This window comes from Paroedura picta, chromosome 1 (genome assembly GCF_049243985.1).
Source record: "Paroedura picta isolate Pp20150507F chromosome 1, Ppicta_v3.0, whole genome shotgun sequence".
NCBI lineage: Eukaryota > Metazoa > Chordata > Lepidosauria > Squamata > Gekkonidae > Paroedura > Paroedura picta.
This window is the reverse complement of record NC_135369.1, coordinates 69,033,220-69,046,261: the sequence shown is the minus strand read 5'-3', so window position 1 is coordinate 69,046,261 and position 13,042 is coordinate 69,033,220. Positions and strand designations below refer to the sequence as shown.

Sequence of the window (13,042 nt, the reverse complement as noted above, 5' to 3'; positions counted from 1 at the left end):
CCACTCACCTGTTTTTGTTTAAAATGTCACACATCTGCTTTTTGTTACTGTTGGCTGTTTTGAGGTTCACTGCACTGTTGGTAAGGAGTTTTGAAAAAATAATGAGAATAGAACAGCACTTGATTAATAGCCCTCCGGTCTGGTTGTTCATCCAATGTCTTGCTGTTATTGGGCTATTGCTATGGACTGTGACTGTGGTAACCTGGTATAGACAGTTCTTTAAGATGTAGCTGGATGTCTTGTGATTTTGCAGGCATACTGCAACCCCCATGTAATCTCTTGTAGGCTTGCAGTGTTAGACCTGTAATTCCCTCTATGAAAAGGACAAGTCAGCCAAAACCAGATGTTTCCTAGGCAGTTACTGTGTACAGTTCCTCAAAAAATTTGAGTTCTTGGACTTCTACTTATCTTTTCACTGCAGTAATCCATTTTTCTAGTTAACCAACCATTTGCAAACGTGCCAAACAGAGTGATTCTGGAAACCTTATGGAGTCAAAGAACTGATTACCAAAGCCAGAAACTGAACAAGTTATCTCAAGTGTCTTTTTTAATTGATTCTGAAATTTGAATTGGGAGGAATCTTCCCTCAGTAGGGAAGAGAGTAATTTGTTCTCCCCAGTCTCTTCAGTCTTTAGCTTGGCTAAAATGAATGCCAGTTGGAAGGAAACTCTGTTTTTTCCCCACAGCAACCGTTATCCATTCAGTATGAAATGTGTATATTTGGACAAAGAAAAATGGCAAAATTAGAATAATAGCGAAGTCTTTTGAGAGCCAGACTCTTGGCTGGCTTCAGTGCATGGTCCTAGGGTCACCACTCAAGCACAAGCCCATTCCCTTGTTCTAAAGCAGGGGTGGCCAAACTGTGGCTCTTCAGATGTACACAGACTATAATTACCATTAACTCCTCCTAATGCATGGACATCTGGAGAGCTATAGTTTGACCAGCCTGTTCTAGAGCTTTAACTTGTCCCTGTGCCCTCAAACTAGGACTGCAGTTAGTAGCGATTGGCTGAGTGCACTAATTTATGTTTTTGAATATCGGGAAGGAGTAGAGCTTTAAGAAGCTGATAGCAACATATAATTTCATATTTTAATTTCCAGATGCTGATTAAATTGGACAGCATTACAACATATGAAGTTGCTCAGATATTATTACTGTCTCCTGTGTGTATAAAAATTAATTGCTGCTTGATTGATTTGAAATATTTATATCCTGCCTCACTGGGTAAAATGATAGAAACCATGCATGATGATTCAGTAGAATAATAAGGTCCATTCTGCACAAGTTCAATATTGCAGGAGTGTGGCAAATTGTAATCACTATTAATATGCAGTTATGCACGACGTCGTACACAATCTGCCACACTCCTGAAATAGTCCTGCTAAAAGCGATTCGTTGAAGCGCTTCTAGGGAAATCCCAAAAAGCGGATTCACCCTCCGAAAAGCACTACTCTCTTGCAAGCAATCTGCAACACTAGCGAAAAAGACCTGTGCGTTAACATAGTTGCGGTTTCAGCAAAGTCCCTCCCCCTGGCTCTCTCCTCTGAACTTCCGGCGAAGCGATCACCATTTTTTTTCTCGGAGCGAGCGGAGAGCAACGAACCAGCGAGCCTTCATTCACCCAGCGAGGCTTCTCTGGCTGCAGTCCCTCCACAGAGCTGCTTTAAAGCTCGCCTCTAGTCACCAAGCACAACACAGCCCCGTTTGCAAGTTCCCTTTATTTTCAGCCGAAAATCGCGCCCGTACACGGGGGGGGGATTTTTTTTTCACTCGGGGGAGCGTGGCAACGATGAATCGGCAGCTCACACGCAAGCTGCCAGCTAGATGGGTCTCTACGTTAGGAGGAATCAAGGCATAATTGTTGCAACGTGTGTTTTTCTTTTTTTTAAAAAAAAACTGTTCTTAAAGGCAAAGGGGCTTTTCCGGAGCATGGTAACAACCGCCCATTGGCTGCTCGCTTGATTGATGGCCAGGGGCGGGACAAAGCACGGAAAAAATCGCTTACTTTCTAGCGATTTTTGCCGAGACCGGAAACCTGTGGGAAACGAGTGAAACGCAACTGGATTCCACTACAAAGGCAGGTATGCGTTACGCCGTATTCCACTATTTAAAATTCTGCTTTTGCTTTCCGAAACCAATTTGCCACATTGAACCTTGTGCGGAATGGGCCTAAATATTTAAGAACAGCAACTGCTTAAACATTGAGAACTATTGAATTATGTAAAAAATATCCAAAACAGTCCAAATCAAAAAGAATCAACTAAAAGTATTAAAGCAGCAATAGGTAAAACATGTAAAACAGTAGCAGATGAAAACTCAAAACCTGAAATCATAAAATATCACTGAAAACTGTTCACTAGGAAGAGGGAAAACACTAACCAAATACTGCAGCACTATGCTAAAACCTCAGGAAACAAAGTTTTATTTTCTAGACCCCAAAAGATTGTAAGTTCAGCATGAGGGAAACTGGAGAGAAAGTTCCAAAACTTTCTTACCCCCAACAAACATGGTTCTGTCTCTCATGTTCCCATAATTAAAAATTCTTATTTGTACAAGTTGTATAAGTTGTTTCCTTATGCTGCCCCAGGTCACATATATAATGGGCAGTATAGTAGATGCTTTAAAATACAACTGTATGAGAGCTATTCTGCATGACACACCATTTGTGGGAAGGTCATCCTTATCCGTTGCTGTTCCTCTATATATTTATGAAACAGCCTAGGAAGTAGGATGTGTCTGGCTGTCCAAGTTAGAATAGAGCCAATCAGGGTGCAGCCAGCTTTGTCCTGATTGGCCCTGCCCCTGCAGCTCCCACCCTCCATCCCTGGACTCTAGCCTTTTTGCTCTCAGATGCCTCAGTGCCTGGAGGCAGCAGCAGGTAAGGTGGGAGGCCCTGGGCAACGAGGGCCTCTTGGCCTGCTAGGATGGCCTTGCTAACGAGGGCCTCCCGGCCTGCTAGGCTGAGCCTGCTGATGAGGGCCTCGAGCCTGCTGACTGCCTGCTAAGGAACTCTGTTCCTGCCCTGCTAATGAGCTACCCAGCCCCCACCTACCCCACTTGATCTGTCTGTGAGCTGCAGCCCAAAGCCACCTTAAGCTGCCTGGCCGGGGGCCGGGGGAGGGGGCCCTTTCAAGGCCCATTCGTAGGAACAGGCTTTGAAGCTAGTCTACAATAAATGTTATAAATCACTATTCTTGTTTCAGCCATGTGTTTGAAGAACTATGTGTATTAATTATTAATAATTTTGATAGAATGGAGAAATATTATTTGTAAGCCTTGTAACAGGGCTTGTTTCCAGAAATCTAATTTTCATTCCAACAAAATATTGATTGAATTTGTCAGAATCAGTTGTGCAATCCAAGTAATGGATCACCATTAATATTAAGGTTGAAGCTATCTAATGAAGAAATCCGACACGCAATTTTGAAAATGGATGAAGAAGAAGACCTGGCTAAAGATATGCTTGAGCAGGTGAGTTGCTTTCAAGGATTCTTAAAAATGTTGGCTGCAAGAGACCACATTCTCTTCTTTTGTACTCATGGCAACTTACTTATTAGCTGCAGTGCAGATGTCTTTGAAGGAGTGGCTTGTGCCTTATGGTAGATACAAATGGGGTTTTGGAATGTAATGATTCAGCATACAGTTATGTTAATGGACAGCATACAATTCTGTTAGTTGGTGTGGAATCCCTCTGTGGCTGTTGGATGTCAGCAGGACACATCTTCCTGCCACGCCCCAGGAAATCACATGTCATCAGAAGTGACATCACCCAGACATACCCACCAGAAGTGACATCACCAGGCAAAGTACAGGAACTTCCAAAATACAGGAAGTGACAGCACAGCTGATTTGTGGCCAGAACCATATCTTCACTCTGGGCTTGCTACCAGTTTGCTCTTCTTCACCAAAGGGAGCCTACATTGAGAGCCTGCAGAAACAGGGGCAGGGCTGCTCTGTCACCCCCACTCCACAGTTAAGTTAAAATGAGAGTACTTAACTCTCTGGACTCCAGTTGCTGCCAGCAAGAATTTGTATACCCAAGGCCTGTCTCCTTCCCACCACCTCCAGGCCTATAATTGGCCATTTTGGGAGGGGGCAGGTCAATGTGACCATATATAGTCCTATCACCCAATTAAAAAAATAATAATTAACTCTCATCAATTGGCGAAACCCTTCTGGGGCTGTTGTGAAACGCTATGGTTTCACAAAACCCTGGTTGAGATGCCTACTAAGTTAAGGTTGGTATTAATATCCTTATTCTGAACTTGAACACTCACACACTATTTTGTGATGCTTTTTAAAGGAATTACATGATTTTTATGTTTTGATATTATGAGGAGAGGAGGTATACGACCTAAGATTGAAAAACCAGGAGGGAGAAAGACTGTGGATAAAAAAGTCATTTAAATTTAGGGTACAAAGGAAGCACTCTCACCTTTTCTTTAAGATGGTTCTTGTATGGAGTTCTGAGATGGAGTGTGGCAGTATGTAACTTTGTGAGGGCATCAGCTGATCATTTGACTTAGTCACAAACTTTGTTGTCACCATGGGTTAGCAGGTAGTCGTGAGTTCCTTCATTGTTCAAGGGGTTGGACTAGAGGACCCTGGATGTTCCTTCCAACTCTACGATTCTATGATTTTAGTGTGCCTGGAATGTAAGGTGAGATCTCTGTACAGACCTCCACTATGCTATGCTGCCTATACCATTTAAGGTGCTGAGTTGCCTTATCTACTAAAATAAGATGTGTGTCTTTCTTCAGCAGATTCCTTGAATTTCTCTTCTGAAAGCGTGTCATTAATATTGAAGGGGCACAAAAGATCTATGTGTTTACCTACATCTGGGCATTGAGATTTTTTCAACAATCACTGTTGTTATCTTGTCTGTAGGCTGCCAGAAATTTTAAACAGTCCTGCATCTTACGATAAAAGGGGCAATGATAAAAGGCAGAGTGCTTATCTGCTGTTCTCCTTAGGTAATTTCTTCTAAGTGTCTGGGATGTGTTTGAATGACATTATTTATGGCCAAATCAAAGTGTTTCTCCTACTAGCTATGCAAAACTCTGTCCAGGTATGAGCCTTTTAAGACCATCTCACTAATAGGAGCTTGTCTTGAGCATCTTGTCATGTGACAGTGATCGTGTTCATTTTCTTTATAAAGCCGAATTATTTCTGAGAGATTACAGACGGTAGCTGTGTTGGTCTGCATTAGCAGAGTTAGATTCAAGTCTAGCAGCACCTTAAAGACCAACATAATGAGAGATTCGTGGGATGAACACTTCTGGTGCTAGATTATACTTTAGCCCAGCACTAACTTCTAGAGTGCCTCTGGCAGTCAGGGGAATGACACGAAGTGGGAAATCCTGTATAGAATTTAGAAGTGTCTAATGACATCATAAGAGCCTCTTGTGGCGCAGAGTGGTAAGGCAGCAGACATGCAGTTTGAAGCTCTGCCCATGAGGCTGAGAGTTCAATCCCAGCAGCCGGCTCAAGGTTTTCTCAGCCTTCCATCCTTCTGAGGTCGGTAAAATGAGTACCCAGCTTGCTGGGGGGTAAACGGTAATGACTGGGGAAGGCACTAGCAAACCACCCGGTGTTGAGTCTGCCATGAAAACGCTAGAGGGCGTCACCCCAAGGGTCAGACATGACTCGGTGCTTGCACAGGGGATACCTTTACCTTTACCTTTTAATGACATCATAGAAGGGAGGGTGAAGGCAGAAGAGCAGCCAGATGTTTCAGAAAGGACACTCTTGTAACCACAGGTGCATTCCTTTGCAACGGTTCTCATACGGGGAATTTGGAGCACTTTGCAACAGCAATTCTTGCTTGCATCCTCCTTCCTCTGGTCAGTTCCCTCACGCTGGCCTTTGTTGGTTTTGTTTGCACCTGTGATTCCAGTTACTAAAGTTTGTTCCGGAGAAGAGTGACATTGACCTTCTGGAAGAACATAAACATGAAATTGACCGCATGGCTCGGGCAGACCGCTTCCTTTATGAAATGAGCAGGTAAGTATGAGAGAGAGCAGGGGTTTTTTTTTTTAACAATGACATTATATACTCCACCTTCCCTTTCTGTAATGGATCTGCATGACAGGCTATAGAAAATAAAAACAACACAGCAGCACAGCATTCAATATAAAATGGTGTGTTGTTGAGAATCTTCCATTTTCTCTTTAATTTTATTGTAGTGGTCACTGTGAATTAATACAATAAATCTGATTCCTTTTAATTACCTTATTTGCCGGCGTATGACTGGGCATATAAGACGACCCCCCAACATTTCCACTCAAAATATAGAGTTTGTTACATTACATTACAGTACTATGGGCAGCTATGTCTATCCCAACTGAGTATAGGACGACCCCCCCACTTGGAGGCATGGTTTTCAGGGGGGAAAAGTAGTCTTATATGCCAGCAAATACTGTAAATAAAATTAATGCTACATTAATGTAGTGATTTAACTACAACCTGATTTGTTAGGCAGTGGTTACAGTTTATTGCAATTTATTGCTCTGGGTCCTTGTGTTCAAATGAATGTGTCTAGTTAAGTTTCTTATATTGGTTTGAAACCTTTATTTATCCCTTTATACAAACTTATAACCAAGGCACTGCAGCCTATCTGGTTCTAATCACTGACTGGACCACTAAGCAACCTTTATAGTTGTGTAAGGCTTGTACAGAGTTTGTGGTTGTCCTGCTATTTTTAAGGAGATAACCCAAGCCTTTTGCTTTATCTTTCATCCTCAGAATTGATCACTATCAGCAGAGACTTCAAGCCTTGTTCTTTAAGAAGAAGTTCCCAGAGAGACTTGCAGAAGCCAAGCCAAAAGTGGAAGGTAATGTCCAGGTCTTCCCGTACATCGTCTTATTGATAGGAGTCTATCAAGAGGTATGTCAGGCAAAATAGATTGTTAAACAAAGAGATTTATATTACTAGAATATAAATACTAGAGCAGCATCCTGGACAGCTCTACCTCACTTGGCAGCAAACGCTAGGAAATTTCTTGGCTGCCTTAAAAGCCTGGACTGAAGGGAAGAAGTCCATGGCGTCTCTGGCAGTACTTTTCCATAGGAACCATTCCTCCCTATATTATGTAAAGGTCCTATGGTAGCATTCCTGCCCCTTGCATATTGATGTGCCTCTTATTTATTCATTTGTTTTTAGATTTTTACACCCCCACCCACCTCCCCAGAGGGCTCAGGGTGGCTTACAACAAAATTAAAATGCACAATAGTTAAATATAATTCCAATTTTAAAATCTAAACTTTAGTTTTAAAATCAGCTAATCCAATTTGTAAAAACTTACCACCTCTTCTTGCATAATGTAATAAGATAGATTCCTGCCTGGGGAGGGAGCATATGGAATGCGTAAGATGTTGCCTGTGGGTGGACTTTTGAACACTGAGACCAGCATCTTCTTGATGTTCTTTCTGGCCTCAACCATAGGCCTGGCAGAACAGCTCTGTCTTGCAGGCCCTGTGGAACTGTTTAATGTCCCGCAGGGCCCAGCTCTCATTTGGCAGAAAAAGCCCTGACCCTGATTGAGGCCAGTTTCACCTTTTTGTGGCCAGGGACCCTGAGCAAATTTCAGTTTCTAGATCTTTGTATTCAATTTGAATTGCATTAATTTGTTAGCGGTAGTCTTCCTCTGCCTTGTGGTGCTAACCTAAAGGTTCCTCCCTCTCTCTTTCAGCGATTCTTCTGGCTTCCAAAGAGCTTACCCGTAGCAAGCGCCTCAAGCAGCTTCTGGAGGTTGTTTTAGCCTTTGGCAATTACATGAACAAGGGCCAAAGAGGAAATGCATTTGGCTTTAAAGTCTCCAGCCTGAACAAAATAGCTGACACCAAATCTAGCATAGATAAGTAAGTTTGAAATTTACATATGTTTTTAATGGAGGGGGGCTTTATTGGGATGAGGAAACGAGAAGGAATAAGATACGGATCAATTTTCTACCCACGGTGGGCTTTTGGATCGTGTTGGGATGCAACAAGCATTGAAAAGAAACTGGGTCTATAGGGACTCTTCTGTTTAAAGCAATTGTTCCTTGTTTTCCACTCTGCTTTTATGAGATAAACATAAAAAAGTAAAAGGTAAAGGTATCCCCTGTGCAAGCACCGTGTCATGTCTGACTCTTGGGGTGACGCCCTCTAGCATTTTCATGGCAGACTCAACACGGGGTGGTTTGCCAGTGCCTTCCCCAGTCATTACTGTTTACCCCCCAGCAAGCTGGGTACTCATTTTACCGACCTCAGAAGGATGGAAGGCTGAGTCAACCTTGAGCCGGCTGCTGGGATCGAACTCCCAGTCTCATGGATAGACAGCTTCAGACAGCATTTCTGCTGCCTTACCACTTATACCTGAACTTCTGAATGGTCAAGGTTGAATTCACTGGCAAGCTCTTTGTATTTGATGGAAACTAACCCCCTCCTTGCTCTTGGTTTTTGTCTGTCTTTGCACATAGGAACATTACATTGTTACACTACTTAATTATGATCTTTGAGAAGAACTACATAGATGTCCTGGACATCCAGTCAGAACTGCAACATCTTCCAGAAGCAGCAAAAGTCAAGTGAGTATGCTTGGATCTGTGCCCTCCCTTTCCTGTGCTCAAGGCAGTTCACGGAAAGTGAAAAATAAATAAATAAATAAATAGAGGACTAAAACAGGCAGTTCTGATAAATGCCATTCAAGTGAGTAAAAGCTTTATATTATCACCATTCTCCAGTCCAATAATAGCAGCTCTGCTATAAACACATCCACTGCACAACACCCGCCCACCCCAATTATATCTTTTTAAAAGGAAGGTTTACAGACTCTGCAGTGTCATGTGAGAGGCACATGACAGCCTGTCCCTCTTGAACTTTGGGCTGAGTATTTTACCTGGTCTTTGTTAATGAACACATCTAAGCACTAACTGCCACCAGCTGTCACATTGCTCTCATGTGACATGGGCTATACTGCTGGATGAAAAGCTAACAGATTTATCATTCTGCTTTAACCTTGTAACCATAGAAAAGAGCAAGAGCCCAGGAGCACCTTATAGACTAACAAAATGAGTGGTAGGATATGAGCTTTCGTGAGTCACTGCTCACTTTTTTCAGATAAATGTACTCATCCCAGTGATCTGATTGGACAGATTTGTTTCACTTGAGAGTTGTTGACTGGCTTGTGGTTGCCCAGCTGTTTTAACTGCCAGGGCTGAGTTTATTCCACACATAGGTGGGTCTGTTGCACCTGTGTCAAATTTGGGTTTCTGGTATAAAATCTGGCCTCGAGAGTAGCATTTTATAAAAGCAAATTCATAGCCCTAGGAGAAGAAACTGGTACACCATAATGTGGCCAATTGTTTGCATGGCAGAAGGGAGGACTTAGTGGAAAGAGCCTTGAATATGGTCAGTTGATAAGAATCCTAGAAAGATTAGTTTCTTTAGAAATCATAAAAAGGCAAAACTGTAGTCAACTTATATGTTACTAGCTTTTTTGAGGGAGAAGAATGGAATAAGGTACATGGGGGAGGAAGCTAATCTGATTGTTATAGATATTCTGGGAGTGAGTTTTTTTGCATGTGGGTTAGAGATTTATATAAGGTTGACCATGTGGCTAGCACGACTTATTAAAGCATTGAGTGTTTATAAACATGGCATCCTGCTTTCCTTTTACAGATGGCCTGTGGCTAAAATACTTAGGCTTATTCTGAAATGGATGGGATCTTTAATGTGACTCTAAGCAGCGAGGGAAGTTGGTCTAAAACTTCCTATTAAAAGCCAGTTCAAAGAAGAATGGACCTCTTCCTCCCACCTCTGTGCATCTGGTTTGGGGTTGGTGCCAGAGGGAGGATTCCAGACGACGGACCAGTGCATTTTTCTGCTTCAGCAGTTCCTGTATTCACATATAACACTGCCCTTTTTGTTTTAACTGCCATATCTCTGTGTCTCCTTGTAGCTTGGTGGAGCTGGAGAAGGAAGTTAATAACATAAAGACTGGATTGAAAGCTGTTGAAGCAGTAAGTATGTCATAGTTTTCAAATAACCCATGTTTAAAAAATGCCTCACTCGGGATGTGGGGCACTGTATTTTTGGTGACCGAAGAAGGAGCCTTTCTTCCTTTGTCAAGCACGGCCTGTTTCCTTAGAATTGAATGCATTTTTAATGTCTCTCCTAGAAAGGCCAGGCTGATGATATAACCAGATGTGCCACTTAACAAGACACTTGTTTGATCTGCTGTTAGGGGTATGGGGGAGAATGAAACAGGAGACTGACAAATGGCAAATATTAAAAAATGACCATTTTGTTCACTTTTTTTGAAAGGCTTGTGGTCTCTGAGTCGGTGTGGCCTCTGTGGACAGGCTTGTGTGGGCATGGCCTGGAATGTTAAAGAACCTGCTATGATGCCCCCATCCACCTCCCTCTCTCAGAGGCAGGAATTATCCTCAGTTTTTCTTTCCCTGTTGTGACTGAGCCTGCCCTAGCTGACTGTTTTCTTCTTTCCGGAACAATTCTGGCTGTCTCACTCTATCATCACAGTATAATATTTTGACTGCTTGCTCAGCTCAGGTTCCTGAGAGAAGGAATGGGAACCCTCTTTAACTTACATGACTTAAATGGCACTCTAGCAGTTTTTATATTACTAACAAAATAACAAATTAACAAAATATTTTATTCAACATGGAAGGCAAAGGTCAGGTGAAATCAAGGATAACATTTTTGAGGTAACTCAATTCAGATAACTCTGAGGTAAAATCAGTACATGCACAGACATGTTTTTATGTTTCATAAAATACAAGTTTAAAAAATACATCGTTTGTATGTTTCAGACTAATGAGAGTTTGGAAAACTATTCACAGTTACATAAAATCTTTATTCTTTATTTATTATTTTGTTTCAATGTTTTCCAGCACATTTTCTTTGTGTACTCTCTGACTCTTTTGGTTTCCAGAAGAGATTTACACTCTTTCTAGAACCCAAACCCTTTCTCTTGAAACACAAGTACTCATCTTGAGTTTTTAATGAACTCTTAAGTTCTCTAAAGGTAGTTTCTAACCACACCAGGCCAGGGATCTCTGCACTAATTTAATGCTTGACTGAATAGGAAAATTCTTTTCTCACTAGATCTATTCCTTTTTTTGCATGAATTGGGGGGGGGAGTTCTGTCGAACTGCCCACTCATCCTTGCCAACTTTCCCCATTTCTCCTCAGCATCCAGTTCAGAAGACTTTTTCTGCTCCGCGGATGCTAACCAATCAGGTCTCTTGGAATAGCCTGTCATTCAAGGCTCTCTGAAGAATTAACCTTTCACAGTCCATTATCTGTTTGCACAGCACTTCTAAGTTTTTAAAAGTGCAATCTTCACACTTGCCAGAAAAACTGCATGGTAGGAGAACAGGCCGATGGTCTGTCCGGAGGAGGGGGCCAATCGGCACCCTTCCTCATCCCGGACAGAGCCCGCCCTAACTCCTCCCCCTAAGCCCTTATGGCTTTATTGTTAAGATTTGTTTACCACCCTTCCATCATAGCCAGCTCAGGACAATTTCCAGCATTTTGGTATTCATTCCTTCATTCCTTCCTTCCTTCCTTCATTAATTCTTTCATTCCTTCATTCCTTCATTCCTTCATTCATTCATTCATTAAATTGATATACAACCCTCCCCTGAAGCTCAGGGCAGTTTAAACAATAAGCAGCATTAAATTAAAACAATATTAAAACCTGTAAAGACAATCAGCTCAGCTGATAGCCCTAGTTGGTCTACAGTTTATCAACAGAGTTCTAATTTGATTTTGGTTTTTCCATTTCAAATCTCAGATTTCAAATTTCAGGTTTCAGGGTATCCATGTAGAGGGGACCCAGACAAAGTTTTAGAAAGTACTATCAATGACATTCATTGACCCTTATCAAATGTCTGGCAGAAGAGCTCCATTTTGTATGCCCTGTGGAACTGAGTCAGTACCAACAGGACCTACAGGTCTTCCTGGAACTCATTCTACCAGATGGGGGCCAGGACCAAAAATGACTGGCCCCTGATTAAGGCCAATAATATCTCTCTTGGGCCAGGGATCACTAGTCTTTTGGTATTGGCAGAGTGTAATGCCCTTCTGGGGATATAGTCAGTTAAATGGCACCTCAGATATATTGGGCCCAGACTGCATATAGCATTAATTGTTAAAATCCATACGTTAAACTGGATCTGGAATTCAACTGGGAACCAGTACAGTTGCCTCAAGGCCAGCCTAATATGGGCCATCCGAGATGTTTTCATGAGAACTCTGACTGCTGCATTCTTGACCACTTGCAATTTCTGGATCAAGGTTAAGGGTAGGCACATATATATTGAGTTGCAGAAATCTAGTCTGGAGGTGTCTGTCACATTGATCACTGTGGCTTGGTGTTCTGGGGTCAGGTAGGGCCTGGCAGAGATTTCTGCTGTTTTCCTCTCTTCTGCTACATTCTACTGAGCATCTACAACATTTATTTCAAGAGGTAGGGTTCAGTGGATCCTCTGAAATAACATGAGGATAAGTTAGAGCCTCTGCAATGAGAGAGGGAACCAGTGGCAATTGCCATGCCCTCTTTTCTTAAGTGCCCTTAAGTCTTTGGAAGACTGGACACAGACTACTGTACTATTTATGACCTGTGAATTCTTTCTGAGACTAAGGCTGCATTCAGTCATCACAATAAGCTCCAGTGAAGCTGGAATGGGGAGTGTGTTCTGGGATTTGATTCAAATCCAGGAATTGTTAATCACATTCTTTGCAAGAAAGGAGGTGTGAGATACACAGGTGAGCATTGCAGCAAACCGTGTTTAAGCACTCTCTCAACTCAACTGCAGCTTGCCATGATGTCTGAAAGCAGCCTGGAAAACACCTGCAAAGGAATAGTAGCTATTGCTACTTCCAAATAAATGTACGGGCACAATCCAATTCTACATCTCTGCTATATATTTTTGATTAACAGTCTGTTCAGTCTTTTTGGGAGGTCTTTAGATCTTTTCTTGAGCATCCCCAGCATACTGGGAATGGTTTTGTCTGAAGACTCTTCCAGCACTAGAA

General features: G+C 42.2%; 1 protein-coding gene across 3 annotated transcripts in view; it reads left to right on the top strand.

The window, feature by feature from the left end:
* The window catches only part of DAAM2 (dishevelled associated activator of morphogenesis 2), a 266,044-nt gene that overhangs the window by 221,598 nt on the left and 31,404 nt on the right, over positions 1–13,042 (top strand). For all 3 annotated transcript variants that reach the window (XM_077341894.1, XM_077341903.1, XM_077341885.1), the window contains 6 exons: positions 3,388–3,472; positions 5,898–6,004; positions 6,746–6,834; positions 7,693–7,861; positions 8,461–8,568; positions 9,942–10,002. In XM_077341894.1, coding sequence (XP_077198009.1) covers positions 3,388–3,472; positions 5,898–6,004; positions 6,746–6,834; positions 7,693–7,861; positions 8,461–8,568; positions 9,942–10,002 — 619 coding nt within the window. The remainder of the gene's footprint in view (positions 1–3,387; positions 3,473–5,897; positions 6,005–6,745; positions 6,835–7,692; positions 7,862–8,460; positions 8,569–9,941; positions 10,003–13,042) is intronic.